This window comes from Hemitrygon akajei, chromosome 1, assembly GCF_048418815.1.
Source record: "Hemitrygon akajei chromosome 1, sHemAka1.3, whole genome shotgun sequence".
NCBI classification, from domain to species: Eukaryota; Metazoa; Chordata; class Chondrichthyes; order Myliobatiformes; family Dasyatidae; genus Hemitrygon; species Hemitrygon akajei.
Window position 1 is genome coordinate 110108301 of NC_133124.1, and position 24649 is coordinate 110132949.

The window sequence follows — 24649 nt, forward strand, 5'->3', positions numbered from 1 at the left end:
TTTAAATAAGTTTTACACTAAATTTGCAAAATTACTAGTCTTGAAAACAAAACAGCAGTATGTATCCTCCACCTCTACTAGTTTAAAAACATTTCTTCTTTATAACAGGGGCATGGATGCAATGCTCCAGGTCAAGATAAATGTTCGATAGTTATTAGTGACCTTCACAGTGTTTCATAAAGTGCTATTGGTACCTTGTAAAAAATGGTGATTTCACTGAAGTTGTGCAACAATTCTAATACATGCCAAGTTAATACTGAGATGTTGACAAAATAGTCTATAGAGTTACACCATCTCCACCAGGTTTCAGCTTTAGCTTACACCATGGCAAGGCATAACTGGCTTGATTTGTCATTGACTTTACATTCTGCTCTCTATCCTGACCAGTCACTTCCTCTTCCTAATCATTTTTTTATGAAAATGAGTTGTGTATGTTCCAAAACTCTGAAAGAAAATTCTTCATCCATATCCTACTTTCTCTTATGTTTTAAGAATTCTTTGGCTGGAACCATTCAGTTTTCCTACAGCTGGAAATAAAATCATACCCTTTGGTCATTCAGAATCAAAATTTACAGTATATGGATACAGGGAGAGAGCCTGCCCCAGCAACAGCGAATAAGGGCTTAATTCCCTAGCTTTGTAGAATATAGGTTCAGGCACAGAGTGCTCTAGTTACAAAGAAGTCTGGAAATGGCAAAGCAATGGTTTACCAGGAAAGCAGAGATCATCAGTTGGAGAGAATAGTGGAAGCGATCTAAGTTTGAAATTGTTGTGATTCAACTGAATATAAAAAGACTTCCAGTTTATCCATCTTAAGTAAAAATTATTATTTAAATACATATATGTTACCACTACCTTGAAATTTATTTTCTGGCAAGCATTTACTGGAAAATAAAGAAATACAATAATATTTACAAAAAAAACTAAACAAACTAGAATTGACAAATAACCAATGCAAAAACAGACAAATTGTGCAAAAATACAGAGAACTTGAATTATAGAGCCTTAAAAGTGAGTCTACAGTTGTAGAATCAGTTCAGAGTTGTGGTGAATAAAGTTATCCACACCAGTTCAGGAGCCTGGTGGCTGTAGCTTAATAACTTCCTGAACCCAGTGGTGTAGGACGGATGCTGCCCGACCTGCCGAGTTCATCTAGCTTTTTTGTACAACCTAAGGTTTCTGAACCTCCTGTGCAATGGTGGCAGCAAGAGAGGAGCAGTTCCTTGATAATGGATTCTGTTTTGTTGAGGCAGCACTCCATGTAAATGTGCTCGATGATGGGTGGTTGGGGAAGGACTTATCCTGTGATGGACTGGGCTGTATCTGCCATTTTCTGTAGAGTTTTATATTCCTGAGCATGGTGTTTCCATACCAGGACATGATGCAGCCTCTTAGTGTACTACTGGGCATCCATAAGAGTTGGTCAAAGTTTCTGGTGACTTGCCAAATCTATGCAAACTTCTAAGAAAGTAGAGGCATTGTTGTGATGCCTTTGTGATGACATTTATGTGCTGGTCCCAGGGCAGATACTCTGATATGAAAGTGTCAAGGAATTTAAAGCTACTGACATTCTCCATCTCCGATCCCTAATGAGGACTGCCTCATGGACCACCAATTTCTTCCTCCTGTAGTCAATAATTAGCTCTTTGCTTTTGCTGGCATTGAGTGAGAGGTTGTTGTTGTGCACCATTCAACTAGATTTTCAATCTCTTTCCCATATGTTAATTAGTCACCACCTTTGATTTGGCCAACAACAGTGGTGGTGTCAGCATATTTAATTCTTGATTCCTGATATCTCCAAAGCTGAAGATTAGATGTGCAAAACAAAGTTAACTTCTCAGACCTTTCTTGATCTCTCTGATCTCTCAATCTCATCTCTGGAGACAGACTGTCTACTGATAACTTTTATAAACTAACTGACTCCCGCAGCTATCTTGATTATACCTCTTCTTTTCCTATCCTGTCACTTGTAAAAATGCAATTGCCTTCTCTCAGTTTCTCTGTCTCTGCCATATCTGCTTTCAGGAGGAGGCTTTCCACCCCAGAACATCTGAGTTTTCTCCTACAAAAAACAGGGCTTCCTTTCCTCTATCATTTCTCACCTGTATCTCCTCCATTTTCCAGACATCCACCCTCACCCTATTTTGCCACTGCCATAACAGGGTTTGAGTCCCCTTTGTCCTTACCTGCCACTCCTTGAGCCTGCACACCAGCACACTGTATATTCCACCACGTACAGTGGGATCCTACCACTAAGCACATCTTTCCCTCACCCTACTCTCCACTTTCTGGGAATGGAATTAGGGATCTGACTAATGATCTGGAGGATTCTTCCATAAGATGCTTGTCAATATGAAGAGCTAGAGTGATGAGGCTTTAACGACGGCAACTACTGGGTACTCAGCTCAGAGGATACATAACGATAATAGGCCAGCAACACTCCTGCATTCCAGGCACACTGCGCTGTGAAGCTCTGAATTCCATGGTGTCATCCAGTCCAAAGAGTGAGCCTTGACATAGGTGAAGTATCAGATCCGCTGCTTCCCTTCCACTTCTTGAGTGTTCAAAACCCCAGTGCATCTCGGTGATGAAATTCGTATATGTTGAAAATAATGGCCTTGTTTTCCCAGTGAAGGAGGAGATGAGTAAGGTGATCCTGGCCCAGTCTGTAGAATACAGAGATGGCTGGAGCTCGAAATGTAAGATGCACTGAGACAGGAAGTTGAGGCATCGGGTTGGAAATCCATCAAAGCATTCGGGCACAGAAGGAGGAGGTTGACTGGTGTGGAGTTGCTGCACTGAGGCAGAGAGTTGATTGAGAGTGGTGTACAGATGGTCAATGGTTTCGTGCTGTTTCTGGATCTTGTGCTCATGTCGGTGGATGACTTCTTTTAAGTGAGCATTCTCTGCTAGGTCAATCAAGGGTTTATTCATTCTGTCACAGGATGTAGAGGAGGCTTGACTGAAAATCAGAGACAATTTTGTGGTGAATAATAATTTTAATAATAGACTGCAACATCTAAAGCCACGAGAGGGCCACAAAACGAGAGAACAGAAACTAAACACAAGAGGCAACGAGTGAAATCTAGGAGCGACTGGTTGAGGCTAGCTGGTTTGATGAGTGAACAAGAATTGCAGATGAGAACTGGGATTAAATAGGCTGCAGGTGATGAGTCTGGAATGAGTCAGCAGGTGAATCCTGTAAGCTGGGTGGAGACTGGGAGATGCCTGATTAACATTGATTTCTTGAGCTTCTTCTGATTTCACCAACTCTTTTCCTCACCTGCCCGTCACCTCCATCTAGAGCCCCTCCTTTCCTTTCTCCCATGGTCCTCTCCTGTCAGATTCCTCCTTCTTCAGTCCTTTACCTCTTCCACCTTTCACCTCCCAGCTTCTCATTTCATCCTCCTCCCCCATCCACCACCTTCCCCTCACCTTGTTTCCCCGATCACCTGCCAGATTGTACTCCTTCCTTACCATTTTAGCTTCTTCCCACTTCCATTCCTGATGAAGGTTCTTGGCCTGAAACATCATCTCCCCATAGATGTGGTCCTACTTGCTGAGTTCCTCCAGCATTGTGTGCATGTTGCTTCTGTTCAAAAAGTTGCATCTAACCAATGCTGGTTGGTAACAACATTGCATGAGGGGAGCATGTCAAGATCAAGGAATATGAGGTAGGGGAGAAGTGTAACTGAATGAATTTTTGTGTAGTCAAATAACTTTAGAAGCTATTTTGAAAAGGGGGCTGCTATGAGCTGATAACTGACTAAAAGAAGTAGAGTGTGGATATGGCTTTTAGCCCAGCAGGTTACTGTGATCAGTAGCACTCTGCCTGTCTGCCCGAAAGATGGCAGAAACAAATTCTGCAGGAAATTTCATGAGGGAATTGGATAATACCTGAAGTAAGAGAATCCGTGGTGTTGAGGAAGAATAGGACACTGGATGGTTCTTCCATGAAGATGGGTTTGGCTACTTTTCTCTCTACTAATCATTCTCCTAAGTTTTTACCCTTTCTCCAACAATCTTATCTCCAGCAATACCCATTCCCAAATATACTTGTTAAGTTGGAATCTCTCCAGTCAGGTTAGTGTCCTGAAATATGCCAATTAAAATCACCAGTGGGGTGTATGTGTGACTGACAACGCAGCCCACTATCAGGCTGGGCCACACAAAATCTTCCATCATTATTCTTCTCCCTCAATAACAGCAGGGCCTTTCCCCAGGTCCCTTGGATATTTCTGTCTATCAAATATTCTGCACATTAATCATAGCCAGTGGGATGAGTTACAGAGCAATAGAGGTGTGGTGCAGTTAAAACGGAAAACTACAAATACTGGACTGAGAGTGTTGTATTTGAATGCACGCAGCAGAAGAAATAAAGTAGACGATCTTGAAATTCAGCTATAGATTGGCAAGTATGATGTTGTGGCCATCTCTGAAAATTGGCTAAAGGATGGCTGCCATTGGGAGTTGAATATCCAAGGATATACGGTGTATTGGAAAGATAGGCTAGTAGGCAGAGGGGGTAGTGTGGCCCTATGTATAAGAAATAATATTAAATCATTAGAAAGGAATGACATAGGATCAGAAGGTGCAGAGACTCTATGGGTTGAGTTAAGAAATGGCAAGAGTAAAAGGACCCTAATGGCAGTTGTATACAGGCCTCCAAACAACAGCTGGGATGTGGATTAAAGTTACAGCAGGAGATCAAAAAGGTATGTCAGAAAGGCAAGTCATGATACTCATTGGGGATTTTAACATGAAAGTGGATTGGGAAAACCAGATCAATAATGGACCTCAGGAGAGAGGATTTGTAGAATGTCTAAGGGATGGCTTCTTCAACAAGGGAACAGCTTGTTGTTGAGCCCACTAGGGGATTAGCTGTGCTGGATTGGGTGTTATGCAATGATCCAGAGGTGATAAGAGAGCTTAAGGTTAAGGAACCCTTGGAGAACAGTGATCACAATATGATGAAGTTCACTTTGAAATTTGAGAAAGAAACTAAATTCCAATGTGTTGGTATTCGAATGGAATAAAGGAAATTACAATGACATGAGAGGGGAACTAGCCAAGGCTGATTGGAAAGGGACACTGGCAGGAAGGACAGCAGAGCAGCAATGGCTGGAGTTTCTGCAAAAAATAAGGAAGGTGCAAGACAGTTATATTCCAAATAAGAAGAAATTTTTGAATGGAAGAAGGACACTACCATGGCTGACAAGTGAAGTCAGAGCCAAAGTAAAAGCAAAAGAGAGGGCATACAAGGAAGCCAAAGCTCGTGGGAAGATAGAGGATTGGGAAGCTTTTAAAAACTTGCAGAAGGAAACTAAGAAGGTCATTAGGAAGGAAAAGTTGAACTACGAAGTGTAGCTGGCGACTAATATCAAAGAAGATACTAAAAGCTTTTTTAAGTATATAAAGGGTAAAAGAGAGTTGAAGGTAGATATAGAACCAATAGAAAATGATGCTGGAGATATTGTAATGAGAGACGCAGAGATGGCAGAAGAACTGAATGCGTATTTTGTATTAGTCTTCAGAGTGGAAGACATCTGCAGTATACCAGATGTTCAGGAATGTCAGGGAAGTGAAGTATGTGCAGTGAAAATTACAACTGAGAAGGTGCTCAGGAAGCTTAATGGTCTGAGGGTGGATAAATCTCCTGGACTTGATGGAATGCACCCTCAGGTTCTGGAGGAAGTAGCTGGAGAGATTGCAGAGGCACTAACAATGATCCTTAAAGAATTGATAGATTCTGGCATTGTACCGGATGACTGGAAAATTGCAAATGTTACTCTGCTATTTAAGAAGGGTGGGAGGCAGCAGAAAGGAAACTATAGACCTGTTAGCCTGACATCAGTGGTTAGGAAGTTGTTGGAATCGATTGTTAGGGATGAGATTACGGAATACCTGGAGACACATAACAAGATAGGCCCAAGCCAGCATGATTTCGAAAATCCTGCCTGACTAAATTACTGCAATTTTTTGAGGAAATTACAAGCTGGGTAGACAAAGGGGATGCAGTAGATGTGGTGTACTTGTATTTTCAGAAGGCCTTTCACAAGGTGCTGCACATGAGGCTGCTTAGCAAGATAAGAGCCCATGGAATTACAGGGGAGTTACTAGCTTGGGTGGAGAATTGGCTGATCGTTAGAAAACAGAGAGTGGGAATAAAGGGATCCAATTCTGGCTGGCTGCTGGTTACCAGTAGAGTTCCACAGGGGTCAGTGTTGGGACATTTGCTTTTTCTCATGTATGTCAATGATTTGGACTATGGGATTTATGGACTTGTTACTTAATGATACAAAGATAGGTGGAGGAGCGGGTAGTGTTGAGGAAACAGAGAGCCTGAAGAGAGACTTAGATAGTTTAGGGGATTGGGCAAAGAAGTGGCAAATGAAATACAATGTTGGAAGGTGTACGGTCGTGCACATTGGTGGAAGAAATAAACAGGCAGACTATTATTTAGATGGGGAGAGAATTCAAAATGAAGAGATGCAAAGGGACTTGGGAGTGCTTGTGCAGGATACCCTAAATGTTAACCTCCAGGTTGAGTTGGTGGTGAAGAAGGCGAATGCAATGTTAGCATTCATTTCTAGAGGTATAAAATATAAGAGCAGGGATGTAATGCTGAGACTCTATAAGGCACTTGTGAGATCACACTTGGAGTATTGTGTGTAGTTTTGGGCTCCTTATTTTCGAAAGGATACTGGTATACTGACATTGGAGAGGGTTCAGAGAAGATTTACAAGAATGATTCCAGGAATGAAAGGGTTACTGTATGAGGAACATCTGGCAGCTCTTGGGCTGTATTCCCTGGAGTTCAGGAGAATGAGGAAGGATCTCACAGAAACATTCCAAATGTTAAAAGGCCTTAACAGATTAGACATGGCAAAGTCATTTCCCATAGTAGGGGATTCTAGGACAAGAGGGCATGACTTCAGGATTGAAGGTTGTCCATTCAGAACAGAGATGCGGAGAAATTACTTTAGTCAGAGGGCGGTAAATCTGTGGACTTTATTGCCATAAGAGGCTGTGGAGGCCAAGTCATTGAATGCATTTAAGGCAGAGATTGATATGTTCCTGATTAACCAGGGCATCAAAGGGTATGGGGAGAAGGCAGGGGAGTGGGGTTGACTGGAGGAATTGGATCAGCCCATGATTGAATGGCCGAGCAGACTTGATAGGTCGAATAGCCCACTTCTGCTCCTATATCGTATTGTCTTACAGTCTTATTATCTATGCAGTGGTGCTTGAGAGCCGTGTCACAGTTAACCCACCACATTAAGCTCCAACATGAAGCACAGATTACCACACTTCTACAGCAGCTAATTCAAAACTGGTTGCAACACTAGAGGTTAATAAAACTTAACCATGAGCCACAAAGGGAGACTTTAAGGACCAAAAGCTGAGTAAAAGCTTGTTGCGTTCATGGATTCATGGACTGTTCGGATAGATGGCACAGAGGAGGAAGCCGTTCCTGCAATGCTGGATGTAGGTCTTCAGGTTCCTTCTTCCCTAATGGTTTAACAAGAAGATGGCAAGTTCTGGATGATGAGGATTTTTAATGTTCACAGATGGAGATGCACAGAAATTTTAATGACATTCAACACAAATGCTTGTTGAATATTTTTGGGGAGCTCGTTGGAATATGAGAAGTAGAGTAGGTTGGGTGGTTTGCAGTTGCCAGAGACCACTGTGGGAACATTGGTAGAATCTTTACAATTAAACTGCACAGGAAGCTACAGCAATGTCTTGAAGATGTTGTTGGATCTACATATCTGCTTACATTTTGTTAGTAGTTGCTACCAGGCTATCTACTGTGCAAAGATCTGCTGCATTAGGTAACCAGTTAAGGATGAGGGGTAAAAAGACAGCATGGGCAGATTAAAGGACAAGACACTGTGAATGATTAATTGGGTCCACATAGCTATCAGGCCTGTGCCACATCCAATTGGGTTATGGCTGAACCTCCATCTCATCAGTTTCTTATCCCCATCTCTCCATTCTCACAAACCTCTAACAACCTTGTCCTTAAATATAATCAATTACTGAACAACTGCAATACTCCAAACAACCTTCTTTGTAAAGAAATTCCTCCTGGTCAGGCTTTGCACCCAGTTCTAAGATCCCGCAGCCTGAGCAAATATAATACCCACAAAATTGTGTTTATTAAATGGGATCACTGTTCATTCTTCTAAGGGTAAAGTAATTCCCCTTCACCCAGTAATCAGTCGAATGAATACTGGACCCAGTCATGTACACCCTTCCTTAAGCCAAAAACTCAAAGCTGGTTACTCCCAAGCCCCGTATAACTGCAGTCAAAAATCCTCATCTTTGGGCAGCACTATGTGTAGTGCAGTATTTCTCTTTCTGACTGCTTGTTGTACCTGAACACTTGCTTTCTATATCTTACCAGCATTTTTATAATGTGTATTTAAAAATCTGTTTCTGTGTAACAGTCCCACATTATACTTCTCTTAACTTTATTCCTAAACCTGTCCACATCCTTTTGCAAGCTCTCTATATCCACTTTATAGTTAACTATTTCATCCACTCCATAATCAACAAATTTGGAGGCATTATACTGTACATTTTCAACTAAGTTATTTGTAGGTCCTAATGATGCTTGTGGATAATGGTCTGGAGATCAGAAAAAGACCCTATCAATTCTCTTTTCTGTCCTTCATGTTATTACATTAACCTTAGCCATCTTACCATTTACTTTACCTAATAACTTTTTGTGCCATACCTATTCTGTTAGGAGTTCATAAAAAATGCAAGTTAACTTTAAATAATTCAGCCATCTGGATCTAACCTTGTGTATCACCACTGTGCTCCTTGTACAACCTGTGCAGTGGATTTGTAAAACCAAACATAGAACTGCTACAATGATCTGTGGATGCTGCAAGCCACCCACATCTAAACTTATTTCAAGACACCTTAATGGAAGTTCAGTTCTGTTGTTTTAAAACAATAAATGATGAGTGGAGGTAGATGTTTTATGACATCTGCAAGACTGTGTTCCAGAGCCAACATAAATAATTTTGATCAAGTTAGTTTGTTGTCTGGAGGATTTGCACATAATCTGAGATGTCTCCAAATTCCCCCAAAATGGGAATGTTCAAAATGTTCAGTCAGGAAGTAAGTTTACAAGACTCAACTGGGTAAGCAGTAAGAAACCTTCAGGCAGCAGGCACCTGTCATCAATAGAACCCCCACAGACCAATAAAACCTCTAGCCTTTCACCTGGTAAGGAGCCAGCATTGTCTGCACCATGATTGGATCTTTCTATGGACATTTCTATGGTCAGCTGATTCATCTCAAGTAAAAGATTGAATACTTGTCCATTTACAGAGATCTGTCCCAGTGGTTTCCCAGAAACCTGGCAGAGGACTGCTATTACATTCCACAGTGATGGATCTGCCCCAGCCGTTCATTTTCTGGATATTATGTTTCCTTTACAAACAGAGCACCAAGCCATTGTTTGTTTCAAATCCTGTGGTGCTCTCTCTTTGGGATCCTGTCAACAGCCTTTTTCCTTAATGGTCATACAAAGTTTGGCCTGTTTGTACACATCCATCAGAACAGCAAGGTCACTTGCCCAACCCTTGAGGAACTTGACTGAGGAAGGGCTTACTGTAGCCAAACACTGAGTTCTACAATTCCTTTTGCTTTCCTCATTCATCTCAGATCTACCCACACCCCTTGGCTCCACATATAGAAAACCTACTCTATCCCTGCCTACCTCCTTTCAGCAATACACTTAAGGAATGTCATGGGGTTCTCCTGAATGAGACTCGCCAAGGATACTTGAAGCCCCCTTTTACCCTCTTAATTTATTTCTGAATCAGTTCACATCATCTAATATTGTGAATATTGTGAGAAAAGTTCAAATTAAAATTTATTATCAGAGTACACACATATCACCAAATACAACTGCGAGATTCTTTTTCTGTGGGCATACTTAGCAAATCTTCAAACAGTAACTGTAGATAGGTTCACAGGACAACAAATCTGTGCAAATATAAATATAAATAAATAGCAATAAATAATGAGCATAAAATAACAAGTCCTTAAAGTGAGACCATTGGTTGTGGGAACACCAGAAGTAGAGTGAGTGTAGTTATTCCCTTTTGTTCAAAAGCCTGATGGTTGTGGGTAGTAACTGTTCTTGAACCTGGCGATGTGAGTCCTGAGGCACTTGTGCCTTCTACCTGATGGCAGCAGCGAGGAAATAGCATGGTCTGGGTGCTGAGGATCTTTGGTGATGGTTGCTGCTTTTCTATGGCAACATTTCACGTAGATGTGATCGATCAATGGTTGGGAGGGTTGTACCCATGATGTACTGGGCCAAATCCATTACCTTTTGTAGGATTTTCTGCTCAAAGGCATTGGTGTTCCCATGCCAGGCCATAGTACAGCCAATCATCACACCTTCCACCACACTTATATAGAACTTTGCCAAGGTTTTTGATGACATGCTGAACCTCTGCAAACTCCTGAGGAAGTAGAGGTGCTGTCTTTGCAATTAATATCATCATTTCCATAATCTTGATCAATGAATTACAGAATCTGGGCCTCTGTATCTCCCTCTGCAATTGGATCCTTGTCTTCCTAACCAGAAGACCTGTGCAGATTGGTGATAATATCTCTTCCTCGCTGACGATCAACACTGGCACATCTCAGGAGTGTGTGCTCTGCCCCCTCTTTCCCTATGACTGTGTGGCTAGGCATAGCTCAAATGCCAACTATAAATTTGCTGACAATACAACCATTGTTGGTAGAATCTCAGATGGTGACGAGAGGGCATACAGGAGTGAGATATACCAGCTAGTTGAGTGGTGTTGCAGCAACAATCTTGCACTCAATGTCAGTAAGATGAAAGAGCTAATTGTGGAATTCAGGAAGGGTAAGACAAGGGAACATGAACCAATCTTTATAGAGGGATCAGAAGTGGAGAGAGTGAGCAATTTCAATCAAGTTCCTGGGTGTCAAGATCTCTGAGGATCTAACCTAGTCCCAAAATATTGATGCACAAAGAAGGTAAGACAGCAGCTATGCTTCATTAGGAGTTGAAGAGATTTGGTTTGTCAACAAAAACAGTTGAAAACTTCTATAGATTTTCTGTGGAGAGCATTCTGACAGGCTGCATCACTGTCTGGTATGGAGGGTTACTGCACAGGACCAAAAAAAACTACAGAAAGTTGTAAAATTAGACAGCTCTATCTTGGGTACTAGCCTCTGTAGTAGCCAAGGCACCTTCAAGGAGCAGTGCCTCAGAAAGGTGACATCCATTATTAAGGACCCCCAACAGCCTGGACATGCCCTCTTCTCATTGTTACCATGAGGAAGGAGGTACAGAAGCCTGAAGGCACACACTCAGTGATTCAGCAACAGTTTCTTCTCCTCTGCTATTTGATTCCTAAATAGGCATTGAACTCATGAACACCACCTCACTTTTTACATATATATTATTTCAGTTTTACACTATTTTTAATCTATTCAATATACATATGTATACTTGTGCAATTGATTTACTTATTTATTTCTATATTATCATGTATTGCATTGAACTGTTGCTGCTATTAACAAAGTTCAGGATACATAACAGTGATAATAAACCTGATTCTGATTCTGATTTTGATTCAATTACCTTTATATGATGGGCCCGGAACAGTTCCTCTGAGATAGTGACTCCCATGAATTTAAGTTACTGACCCTCTCCACTTCTGACCCTCCAGTGATTACTGGCTCACGGACCTCTACTTTCCTTCCTTCCCCCGAAGTTGACAATCAATGTGTTGATCCACTTGTGGTGATCTATTCAGGTCAAGTAGAGTTGTCCGTAGTACATTGTAGCCATGTGTGTGAGCTCCAGGCACTTATGCAAATGTTTGTGGGTGCAATTCTTTGTACACTCAGTGGCCATTTTGTAGGAACACCTGTACACCTGCTCATTAATGCAAATCCAATTATGTGGCAGCATCTCAATGCATAAAATCATGTCAAGAGGCTGAGTTGTTGTTCAGACCAAACATCAGAATTGAGAAGAAATATGATCTAAGTGGCTTTGACCATAAAACAATTGTTGGTGTCAGAAGGGGTGGTTTGAGTATTTCAGAAACTGCTGATCTCCTAGGATTTTCGCGCATAGCAGTCTCTAGAGCTTACAGAGAATGGCATGAAAATGAAAAAAAAATCCAGTGAGCTGTAGTGTAGTTCTGTGGGCGAAAGCGCCTTGTTAATTAGAGAGGTCAGAGGAGAATGGCCAGGCTGGTTCAAGCTGACAGGAAGGCGACCGTACCTCAAATACCCACGTTACCATAGTGGTGTGCAGAAGAGCATCTCGGACCACACAACACATCGAACCTTGAAGTGAGTGGGCTACAACCGCAGAAGACCGCAAACACAGGCAGTGGCCACTTTAGTAGGTACAGAGGGTACCCAATAAAGAGGCCACTGAGTATATACGTTGGTGTGTGTGTGAGGCTTTATCTGTGTTCACTACTGAATGCGTACGAACTGCTGTGCTCGTGTCCATGACTGCCCGTGGCAGTGTGTAGCATGCGGGGCTAAAATGTCCAGAAATTTGGAGAGATGCGGCAGGGGCGCGGATGCATCCCGGTCTCTATTGCAGAACAATGCATTATAGCCTTTTCTGTGCTTTCATGATAAATTGCTACTACCTGATGTCAGTGTGATTGAGCTGTGAGCTGTCTCAGGAAGTTAAAGATCGTTCGGCTCTCCCGTCAGAGCCGCAGGGCGCAGGACAGTAAAACTGAGCAGAGTTCCCACGGAGCTCTCAGAAGAGCGCGAGTATCCATCCCCTCGTGATCCCCGCAACCAGAGCTCCCCAGTGATCCTCAGAGCAGAACTCATTGTTGTGGGACCTTTCTGTGGACCGTTTGCCCACTGCCCGGTGCGCCGCAGGAGACTGGACCTGCGGTATCGTCCTCTCCGTGCCCTCGGCCTCGCTCACTGAGTACTCGCTTTTGACATTGAAACTTCTATTGGGAATCCAACAGAGATGAATGCAGACCACATTTAAAAGATTATGCGCATATCTTTAAATCACACGGTAAAACTTGCTCCGAGGGGCTTGGACTCAGTTTTGTTTTATGTTTCTGAAGCCAGTTTCGCCCACGGACACCGCACGCAGTGAACAGGAGCCCCATTCAGCCGAGACTGCGCGCTCTACACACACCGGGCAGCGAGAATTCCCACACTGGGACGCTTCATTCTGAACGGGGCGCCCTCAGGCGTTGCTCTTGGTTCAAATTCGCCGTGCGAGGCTGGGCCCGGCCGCTTTGATTGGTGTGTGTTTGTAACCCAATCTCTCTATATTCCTACTCACCGGCGCAGGTAGGCAGCACTCCCGGCCGTGGGTTAACACTAACCTCGCAGTCAAGAGTCACACGTTAGATTACCTTGAACAGTTGCCAAAGCACTGCTGACAAAAGACCCTTGTTAGCCCCATCTGAGGGTATTTGTTCCTGACCTGTGCAGGATTTATTGAGTTCAAGCCCGTGATATAAATATTTCAGCCACATTGTGAAACATTCCGAACGCAGCTCCCAACGGTTAGACGCGAAGATGAAAAACAGACGGTGCCGAATTATTTTACGTATTTTGGGCTGACTGTAAACTCAGCAATCATCTCCATACATCAGGAGCTATAAAGAAACACCCAGCGGTTAAATAAAATTGCGATCAGCAGCGATTCACTAAGTGCGTTTGAACCAAGCATCTGGAAGACTGGTAAAGGATCTTTTGCAAAAACTAACGTCACTGCACGGTTCACGGCTGCAGTTTAACTATAACACTTTTGCCAGCGAGTTTCACTGAGGTAGTTAATTGCAACTTTCACATTCTCTGTAAGTTTCACTGCTACTTCTCTCAAACTTCACATTTCAATGAAGGAGGCTTTGCTGCATGCTTACAAGTGCGGCAGTTTCATTCGGAAGTCTCACATCGATATTCCACAAGCGTGCTCAAGTTGAATTATCTCCTAGTCTGTGTGGAGATTCCGCGGGCCTCTGTTATTAACGCTCGCTCCATCGGGCTAGGACACGAATTCCCGGGATACAGGTAGGATGCGGATAAACCTTAAAATCAACCAATGCACAGATTGGAGATCCCGTGGGGCTTTGGAGCAGCGGGGGAGCCGTTTGTGTATGTGTATCTGTCTGTCTGTGTCTCGATGGGGGTGGGGTCGCTGGATTCTTACAGAGGGGGGACACGTGTCCAGTAGGGTGTCGAAGTCTGCAGTAACGGGGCTGTAGGTGGATCCGTTTAATGTTTACTCTGTTACAGCGATCAGCTCAGTGCATCAGGCGGGAGGCTGCGGAGCGCACGATCGCGCTGATGCTGAGAGCCTGGTGCCTGGGAGAATGGGGTTGAGAGCAGGGTGAGCGGTTTGTAGTCACTGTGATGACTTGCTCGGGCTGCCTCTGCTTTCTGCTCCTGACTTGGGACATACCGACACCCGCTGTACCTCGCCGGCTTCTTGCCCAAACCTGACTGAGGGATTCGGGCGTCCCAACCCTGCCGAAGTGACATCGTCTGAGGATGCGGCTCGCTGCCGCACGCTGGCCTCGCCTCCGCGGCCGTCAGCTGCTCTGCTTCGCCTTGGTTCTTCTGTCCCAGCTCGCCGTCTCGCCGTCACTGCTGACAGGTAAGGAGCGTCGTGGGCCGGCGAGAATACACGGCGGCGGCCCGCTGTCACTGCACATTGTGATCTCTCTGTTTATGCTCCAGGTTCCGTGGCCGGTTGTGAGGAGGAAGGAGCCGTGATAGAGATCCCACTGATCACAGACAACCCCTGCATCTCCTGTCGGTGTCTGGTAAGGAAATGCGCCTCCCCCACCATTATCCCGGTCTCTCCCACCATTGTCCCGGCTTCTCCCCCACCAGTGTCCAGGCGCTGTTAATACACCCGGCGCACTCTGTGCTGGGCCCCGCGTCTCTCAGAAGCGTTTCTGATGATCTCGGTGTCAACGCCCCTAGTCAGGGACCAGTGCCCACAATGGTCTCTGGTGCTGAGCGCAGTGTTTGGAGTCCATTCCCTCTGCATTTGCGGATGAATCTGTGCGGTTCGTTACTTTGTTACTGCTTTGTCCGCTTCACTATTGGGATTGTGTGTGTGTGTCCGGCAGCCGCTTGCACCGGCCTGTGCCCCACAGACAGCTGTCAATTCTTTGTCAGCGCATGTCTATCATTGTCGGACACCCGGGACTCTGGTTTAATTCTCCCCGGTTGCAGTCTAGCTGCTGGTTTTCTTGCATTCCTGACTATAATTTGCAAACTCCGACTGAGCGCGATTATATTCTTTGGACAGAAGTCACCCGGGCATCTATCGGTCCAGTTGGTGATGGGGTGCCTAAAGTATTATTGTAGGGACGGTCAGAGGGAGCAGACTTAGGAAACTTTAGTACTAGGCTGTGTTGATGGTACAGGGCACCTCCCGGATCTGCAGCCGAGTGTGGCCGGCTTTGGGGCTGCAGGTGCGATGTGTGTGGGTGCGGTAACACCAGCAGGTTTGCCGGGCTCCGAAAGCGCACAACCACCTCTCCATGTGGAACACCCGAACTCAGTGGACTGGGTCAGTTCGAGACTTTCACTATTATTGGCACTCGTTCTCTGAAACGCCGAGCTCGTCACGAAGGAGTTTCGGTGTAAAGCCGATCAGCAGATTTTCTAAAATTCTCAGCACTGTGTTCTCATCGCAGTTACCCTCTGCTCTCAGGGTGAACGGAATGGGTAGTTGCGCACTGTGAGCTCCGGTGCTGTGTTCGGAACACGAGACGCTCTGCGTGTCTAAGGACTCCTGTTGGAGCATATCTGGCTGCTGAATCACTGTGGTCCAGAGCTGGGATCATTGTGGGTTTGCATCAGGAAATGTCTGTGGCTGGTGCAAGTATGAAAGCCTCAGGGAATGATAACTCTGGGCTGGGGTCTTGTCTTGATAGAAAGTAAAATAAAATCTGAATATATCTGCTCTTAGGAACATCCCTACAACTGCCCTCGGCATTCCTCTTACAACATTTCTGGGTGGATTGGTTAATTGCTCCATTGTAACTTCTCTGGACCTGTATGTGTTATGGAATAGAGGGATTTAGGAGTACAAGTACTTCTTCCCTGAAAATGGTGTCACGTGAAGAATGCATTTGGCACGCTGGGTTTTCATCAGTCAAGGCACTGAGTGTGAAAGTTGGGATGTTGTGTTACAGTTGTACCAGAGATTGGTGAGGCTGCATTTGGAATATTGTGTTCAGATTTGGTCACCCTGCTATAAGAAAGGTGCCACTGAGCTGAAAAGAGTGCAGAGAAGTTTAATAAGGATGCTGCCAGGACTGAGTTATGGAGAGAGGTTGAGCAGGTGGTGACTTATTTTCACCAGAGCTTAGGAGAATGAAGGATGATTTTACAGGGACGTATAAAATTATGAAGGGTATAGATAGGGTGAATGCACGTGGTCTTTTTCCTAAAATTGTGGAACCAAGAACTAGGAGGCAAGGGTTTATGGTGAAAAGAAAGACATTTAAAGGGACTAAGGGCCACATTTTTCACCCAGAGAGTGGTCAGTATATGGGATGATATGCCAGAGGAAGTGGTTGAGCCATGTACATTAACAACATTTTAAAGCTACTTGGACAGGTACATGGATAGAAAGATTCGGAGGGATATAGACCAATGTGGGCAAATGGACCAGTTGGGCCCAAGGGCCTGTTTCTGTGTTGTATGTTTACATGAATCTTGCCCTTTCATTATTGATCTTCAGTTCACTCAGCCCCCATACACCATGTCTCCAGTGTAAAGAAAGTGAGCTGTTGCCACAGTCCCTCTCATTAGCTCAGGATGTCCCGTGCAGCCAGTAAATGACTGACAGTCAGAGTGAGATGCACAATACTGAACCCCAAAGATTGTCAGTGAACTCCACTCAGTGACACAGATTCAGGGCTTTATTGTTTCCTTTGTTGTGTCCAGGAAAAAATCTCCTGAGTATTTTTGGGGACTCTCAACAGCTTCTGCCATTCTTTATATTTTCCCACAAAGTGGGGAAATCTTGGATTGGAAGGAGTTTGAGATTGAACCTGGTTGCTCTGTTGGATGGGTCGGCTGTGCATGAGCAGCTCTGAATATCTTCCCTAGTCACGGCTCTGAGAGACCGGGGAAGAAGCAAGGCCTCTGTATTACTGCGGCTGAGCACTTGGGGTAGCCCTATCCCCTAGGGACTGCTGGTGTCTGTACGAGAAGCTGGCTGCTTCAGCGATGCAGTACAGTTTCAACATTGGTTATTTTCCTGGATGTGTGTGCGTGCGCTGAATGTTTACCAGGCACACTGCCCTGTTTGCTTGATTAACAGCTCCGTATGTGGAGAAGTGGGAGCAAATGTTTATCAACACGGGTTGGAGCCAAGACACTGGTTTACGTTTGGAAGTCCAGCTCCTGTTTGAACACATTGAGTAAAGCTACTCATTTGGCTGCGGTCTGTGCTGGATCGCAGGCAGCTTATGCAGTGCACTTTGTCAAGGTCTGTGCGGACTTTTACAGTTGGTGAGAGGTTCAGTTTGATACCAAGTCCTGTGAGTAAAGTGCAGTGCCATACTGTATCACACTAGCCAGTCTCCTGAACATTTGCAGTCTTCAGTTGCAAGGATCACCTTGTGACCCTTGAAGACCTCTCTGGAAGGTAGCATCTGGAGGTGATGGAGCTGGCATTTCTTCACTGCAGCTTATCCAGCAAGTTTTAGGCCACCTGATGGGCACTGCAACCCAGGACCCATCAATGCAATGTCACCACTCCACTATTAGTGTTGTCTTTACTATTCACCGGATTCACAGAAGACATGCATGGCCACCTCGCCCACACATGGACACTTCTCCCTCCACATGACCCACAAACCAGATAGAAAAGATGTCACCAGTTTGACAGCTGTCGTTTGCAAAGGCTATTGTCAGGTAACACCTTGGAATCAAGGGAATTGTTATAGCACAGAAAGATTCAAGTCATGTCTAAACCAGCTCTATGTAAGCTCAATCCAGCCAGTCCCACATTCTGATCCTCTCATAGCCCTGCAGCTCCTGTGGGATGTTAAGGCATCCCCAATGTCTTGTATCCCAAATCCCAACTGCTTGCTGTGTAAATCACTTCACTATTCATTTCAGTTTTAGTTATTTTGCTTATCACCTTCATTCATAGAAACATAGAAAACCTACATGAGAATACAGGCCCTTTGGCCCACAATGCTGTGCCAAACATGTACTTACTTTAGAAATTACCCCGGGTTACCAAGAGCCCTCTATTTTTCTAAGCTCCATGTACCTATCCAGTAGTCTCTTTAAAGACCCTATTGTTTCCGCTTCCACCACCATCACCAGCAGTTCATTCCACGCACTCACCACTCTCTGCGTAAAAAACTTACCCCTGACATCTCCTCCAAGCGCCTTAAAACTGTGGCCTCTTGTGTTAGCCAATTCAGCCCTGGGAAAAAGCCTCTGATTATCCACATGATCAATGCCTCTCATCATCTTATACACCTCTATCAGGTCACCTCTCATCCTCCGTCGTTCCAAGGAGAAAGACCAAGTCCACTCAACCTATTCTCATACGGCATGCTCCTCAATTCAGGCAACATCCTTGTAAATCTCCTCTGCACCCTTTCTATGGCTTCCACATCCTTCCCGTACTGAGGCAACCAGAACTGAGCACAGTACTCCAAGTAGGGTCTGACCAGGTCCTATATAGCTGCAACATTACGTCTCAGCTCTTGAACTCAATCCCACAGCTGATGAAGGCAAATGCACTGTATGCTTTCTTAACCACACAATCAAATTGCGCAGCAGCTTTGAGTGTCCTATGGACTCGAACCCCAAGATCCCTCTGATCCTCCACACTGCCAAGAGCCTTACCATTAATACTATAACCTGCCATCATATTTGACCTACCAAGATGAACTACCTCACACTTATCTGGGTTGAACTCCATCTGCCACTTCTCAGCCCAGTTTTGCATCTTATCAATGTCCCATTGTAATCTCTGACAGCCCCCCACACTATCCACAACACTCCCAAACTTTGTGTCAAATTTACTAACCCATCCCTCCACTTCCTCATCCAGGTCATTTATAAAAATCATGAAGAGAAGGGGGCCCCAGAACAGATCCCTGAGGCACACCACTGGTCACCAATCTCCATGCAGAATATGACCCATCTACAACCACTCTTAGCCTTCTGTGTGCAAGCCAGTTCTGGATCCACAAAGCAAGGTCCCCTTGGATCCCATGCCTCCTTACTTTCTCAGTAAGCCTTGCATGGGGTACCTTATCAAATGCCTTGCTGAAATCCATATACACTACATCTACTGCTCTACATTCATCAATGTATTTAGTCACATCTTCAAAAAATTCAATTAGGCTTGTAAGGCATGAACTGCCTTTGACAAAGTCATGCTGACTATTCCTAATCATATTATACATCTCCAAATATTCATAAATCCTGCCTCTCAGGATCTGCTCCATCAACTTACCAACCAACCACTATCTTTAGTATCAATATCTCCAGTTCTTGAGCCTCTATTAATGGAAATATTTTTTCTCTCTCTCCTCCATTAGATCCATTCACAGCCTCCTCTGTTCCAAGAGGAAACTCCAAATCCTCTCACCCCTGGAATGAATCACTTTGTAAATTTCCTCAGCATCCTCCAAAACATTCACGTCTTCTTAAGTTGTGGCCCAGAACTGGACACGGTTACTTCAGTTATGACATAACCAGTGTTTTATAAAGTTTCATCAAAGCTTCCATGCCTTTCTACTCTGTTTCTGTAAATAAATCCCAGGTAGTGACTGCCAGCTAGTCATAGACAAAAAAGTCAAGGAACATTACAGCTCAGATACAGGCCTTTTGGCCCATCTAGTCTGTGCCAAACCATTAATCTGCCTAGTCAACCAGACCATAGTCCGAAATACCCGACTCAGCCATGTACCTATCTAAATGTCCATTAAATGTTGAAATCGACTCTGCATCCACCATTTGCATTGGCAGCTCATTCCACACTCTCCCAACCCCTTAACTCATGACCTCTAGTTCAATCTCACCCAACCTCACTGTCAATAGCCCTCATAATTTTGTATACCTCTATTAAATCTCCACTCAGTCTTCTACATTCTAGGGAAGAAAGTCGTAGCCTATTTAACCTTTCCCTATAACTCAGGTACTCAAGTCCCAGCAACATCCTTGTAAATTTTCTCTGTACTCTTTCAATCTTATTTACTGTACACCTAACTCTAAGTAGGTGACCAAAACTTCACGTAGTACTCCAAATTAGGCCTCAGCAACATCTTATACAATTTCATCAAAAGTTCCCAACTCCTACACTCAATATATTGATTTATGAGACCAATGTGCCAAAACCTTTCTTTATGACCCTATCTGCCTGTGATGCCACTTTCAAGGAATTATGGATCTATATTTCCAGATCCTACTGTTCTACCACACCTCCTCAGTCCTCTACCACTCACCAGGTAAGATTTACTCTGATTGGTCCCCCCAAGGTACACCTGACAATTATCCATATTTAATTCCATCTACCATTTATCAGCCTGTTTTTCCAACTGGTACAGATCCCACTGCAAGTTGTGATAGTGTACCTCACTGTCCACTACACCCCCAAGCTTGGTGTCATCTGTAAATTTGCTGATCCAGTTTATCACATTATCTATATAGTTGATATAGATAACAAACATGGGACCCAGCACCAATCCCTGCGCACATCACTAATCATAGGGTTCCAGTCAGAGAGGCTGGAACCTCTCTACAACCACTCTTTGGCTTCTTCCATGTCTAACCCAATTTATTACCTCATCTTGAATGCCAAGTGACTGACCCTTTTAGACCAACCTCCCATACGGGACCTTGTCAAAGGCCTTGCTATAATCCATGTAGACAACTTGTACTGCCTTGCCTTCAACTTTCCTGGTAACTTCTTCAAAAGCTCGATAAGATTAGTTAGACACAACTTACACTCACAAAACCACGTTGACTGTCCCTAATCAGTCCCCATCTATCCAAGTCCCTTAGATTATCTTACAATAACTTTCCACTAATGATGGTTCACTGGTCTATAATGTCCTGGCTTATTCTGACACTGTCCCTCTGATTTCATCCAGCCTCTGCATACAGTAGATGAACTTTCTTCTTTCCTCCTCTAGCTCCCCATCATATGCCTTACTCACAAAAGAGAATAAAAATGTTGAATGTTAGACTATGTGTAGTTAAGAGCATAAGATGTAGGAGCAGAATTGGGCCATTTGGCCCATTGAGTCTGCTAACCATTTTATCATGGCTGAACCATTTTTCCTCTCAGACCCATATTTCTCTTCCACTTTCACTGTGGGGAAAATGATGGAAATCAAGAAATGGATGAAATCATTGGTTTCATCTTGGACCATAGAAGAATTTGCAGGGAGGAAGTATGGAGGCTAGAACAGCAGTATGGTGGATAATTCCCCTGGACCTGCCCTGGTGCATTCCCAGACCTTGATGGAAGTTAGAGAATAAATTTTGGAAGGCCTTACAGAAATTTTGGAAGTACCTGAAGACTGGAAAGTGGCTGACATGTTACTGGGTTGTTTAAAAAGGGTGGTAAAAACAAGCCAGGAAACTACAGACCAGTGAACCTGACATCAATGGTGGGTTAAGTCTTGGAAGGGATTCTAAGGTGAAGGATCAGACCATCATTTGGAGAAATGGGTCTGATTTGCAACAGTCAGCACAGCTTTGTGCATAGGAAGTCATGTCTGACAAATCTTAGAGTTCTTCAAGAACGTAACCAAGAGAATAGAGGAGGGTGGGGCAGTGTATGTTGTCCATGTGGACTTTAAAAAGGCCTTTGACAGGGCCATTCATGGCAGATTTGTCTGTGGTCTAGGCTTGCATGGGATGCAGGGGTGGGGGTGAGGGAAATAGCTGATTGGTTCAGTGGTAGGAAACAAAGGATAATGGTCAAGGGTTGTTTCTCCAACTGGAAGCCTGTGTCTAGTGCAGTGCCAAGTCTACATAAGACTTACACAATAGAACTTGCACTCAGTGTGGTCTTCTACTGCTGTAGTCCATCCATTTCAGGTCTCTTCTTAGATCCCATTTCTTTCCCATTCTAATGTTCTGTCTGAACAATAACTGAACCAGTTGACCATGTTTGTATGCTTTTATGCATTGAGTTGCTGCCATATGATTGGCTGATTTGATGTCTGCATTAACAAACAGGTGTACCTAATGAAGAGGCCACTGAGATACAAGGGCAGGTTCCATGGGCTGGGACTTCATTCCCTGGAGTGTAAGAGATCAAGGGGTGATCAAGGGAGACAGGGTGAAAGCACATGGACTTTTTTCCAGGTAGGAGGAGCTAAAAACGAGGGTATCAGTTTAAAGTCAGAGGTGAGAGATTTAAGAGGGACATTCGGTACAGCTACTTTACACAAAGGGTGGTGCATATTTGGAATGAGCAACCAGAAATAGTGGTTGAGACAGCCATACTAGCAAATTTTAAAAGCCATCTAGATAAGTACATGGATAGGAGGTGGTTAGAGATCTGTGAGTTAAACACAGGCAGATGGGACTAGCTTGCTGGGCAACTCAGCACGATCAAGTTGTGTTGAAGGGCCTTTTTCCAATCAGCATGACTCCATGACATACATCAAGCCAAAGTGGAAAGCTTGTTTTGCATGCCATCCATACAAATCACTTCATCACATCAATGCAGTGAAAAACCATCACAGAAGGGAGAATAAAGTGCCACAGTTACAGAGAAAGTGCAGCACAGACAGAATATGCAGGAATGAAATGATGGAGATCAAGCTCAAGTTCAGTTTATTGTCATTCATCCATACACATGTATCTCGCCAAATGAAACACTGTTCTTCCAGACCAAGGTGCACAAGACAGTACACATAATTCACACACACAAGACATAAAATAATATTACCACTAGTAAATTAACAAATAATAAGGTGCACTTATGACACAAATTAAAAAGTAAACAATATAAAGCTACTGGGGCTTCATGAATGATGAGACCTGGGCTGTGACAGGGAGTTCAGTACTCTTACAGCCTGGGGGAAGAAGCTGTTTTCCATCCTAACAGTTCTTGTCTTAATGCTACAGTACCTCCTGTCTGATGGTAAGGGTTAAGAGACATCATTGAACAGATGGGAGGGATCATCAACAATGCTAAGAGCCGTGCATACACAGCATTCCTGATAAATATCTCTGATGGATGGAAGAGAGACCCCAATGATCCTCTCAGCAGTTCTTGCTATCCTTTGTAGGGACTTGTAGTCAGATTCCTTGCAATTCCTGTACCAGATCGTGGTACAGCTGGTCAGGACACTCTTGATGGTGCTCCTGTAAAAATTGATTATAATGGGGTGGGGAGTGGTGCCCCACTTGTCTCAATCTCCTCAAGAGTTGGAGCTGCTGCTGTGCTTTCTTGACCAAAGAGGGGCCAGGTGAGATTGTCCATAAATCACACTCCCAGAAATCTGGTGCTCCTAACTCTCTCCACAGAGGAGCTATGTATCTGCAATTAGGAGTGGTTAGCCTGCACTTTCCTAAAGTCCACAATCAGCTCCAGATAGAAGAGACTGAGTTTAATTTGGCATTGTGTTCGGCACAGATGTTGTGGGCCAAGATTTCCTGTGCTGTACTGTTCTATGTTCACTCTCTGGACACCAGGAGAGCTCAGGTGGGCACAGCTGGAGAGGTTGGTTGTGTGAGCACCTGGGTTGTTGAGAGGACAAAGACCCATTCAGACTTCATGTCCATTTGATCCTTTTTGGGGCACCAGAGCCTCCGGTCAGGGGAGACATTTGCTAACTTCTGGTTCACAAGAGCAGAAGGCCATGATGTTGAAGTCTTCTCCTCCATGTAGTGCATCACAGTTGACCTTCCTCTGTCCTCACTTTTTCTGTCTCATATGCTTCTTAAGAGCAGGACTACAGGAATAGGACTAGAAAATTGGAAGGTGGCTAAAATTTATTCTTCCGTTCAAGAAAAGTAATAGGGATAATCCTAGGAATTATAGACAAGTGAGTCTTACATCAGAGGTGGGGAAACTGTTGAAGACACATAATTTACGTGCATTTGGAGAAGCATAGTCTGATTAGGGATAGTCAGTATGGTTTTGTGAGGAACAGGTTGTGCCACACAAGCCTGATTGGATTCTTCGAGGAAGTGACACGGAAGGAAGAGGGTTATAGTAGATGGAGTGTATTCTGCCTGGATGTCCGCTGACTAGTGGTGTTCGGCAGGTTGCTGTTCTGGGACCTCTGCTCCTTGTGATTTTTATAAATGACTTGGATGAGGAAGTGGAAGGGTGGGTTAGTAGGTCTGCAGATGACACAAAGATTGGTGGTGTTGTAGATAGTGCAGAAGGTTGTCACAGGTTATAATGGGACATTGATAGAATGCAGAACTGGGCTCAATCGTGATAGATGGAGTTCAATCTGGAAAAGTGTGGAGTGATTCACTTTGAAATGTTGAACTTGAAGCCAAAGTACAGGGTTAGTGGCAGGATTTTTAGCCGTGCAGAGGGATCAGGGATCTTGGGGTCCCCTTCCATAGATCCATCAAAGTTACAGTACATATTGATAAGGTA

General features: G+C 44.1%; 1 protein-coding gene and 1 long non-coding RNA gene across 7 annotated transcripts in view; one reads left to right on the top strand and one right to left on the bottom strand.

Moving 5' to 3' along the window:
* Positions 1 to 843: 843 nt before the first annotated feature.
* Positions 844 to 12909, bottom strand: LOC140729766 (uncharacterized). The gene is made up of 2 exons (XR_012099409.1): positions 11651 to 12909; positions 844 to 2962 (listed from the first exon to the last, which is right to left on the bottom strand). It is a non-coding gene; the product is annotated as an uncharacterized lncRNA (long non-coding RNA).
* Positions 12910 to 13246: 337 nt separating this feature from the next.
* bmper (BMP binding endothelial regulator) overlaps positions 13247 to 24649 on the top strand; it is a 50210-nt gene continuing 38807 nt past the window's right edge. For 2 of the 6 annotated variants that reach the window (XM_073049918.1, XM_073049927.1), the window contains exons 1-2: positions 13251 to 14671; positions 14755 to 14840. In XM_073049918.1, coding sequence (XP_072906019.1) covers positions 14566 to 14671; positions 14755 to 14840 — 192 coding nt within the window. In that variant the 5' untranslated portion in view covers positions 13251 to 14565. Of the gene's footprint in view, positions 14672 to 14754; positions 14841 to 24649 lie in introns of all 6 variants that reach the window. The other 4 variants (XM_073049889.1, XM_073049899.1, XM_073049909.1 and 1 more) reach the window with 4 other exon arrangements.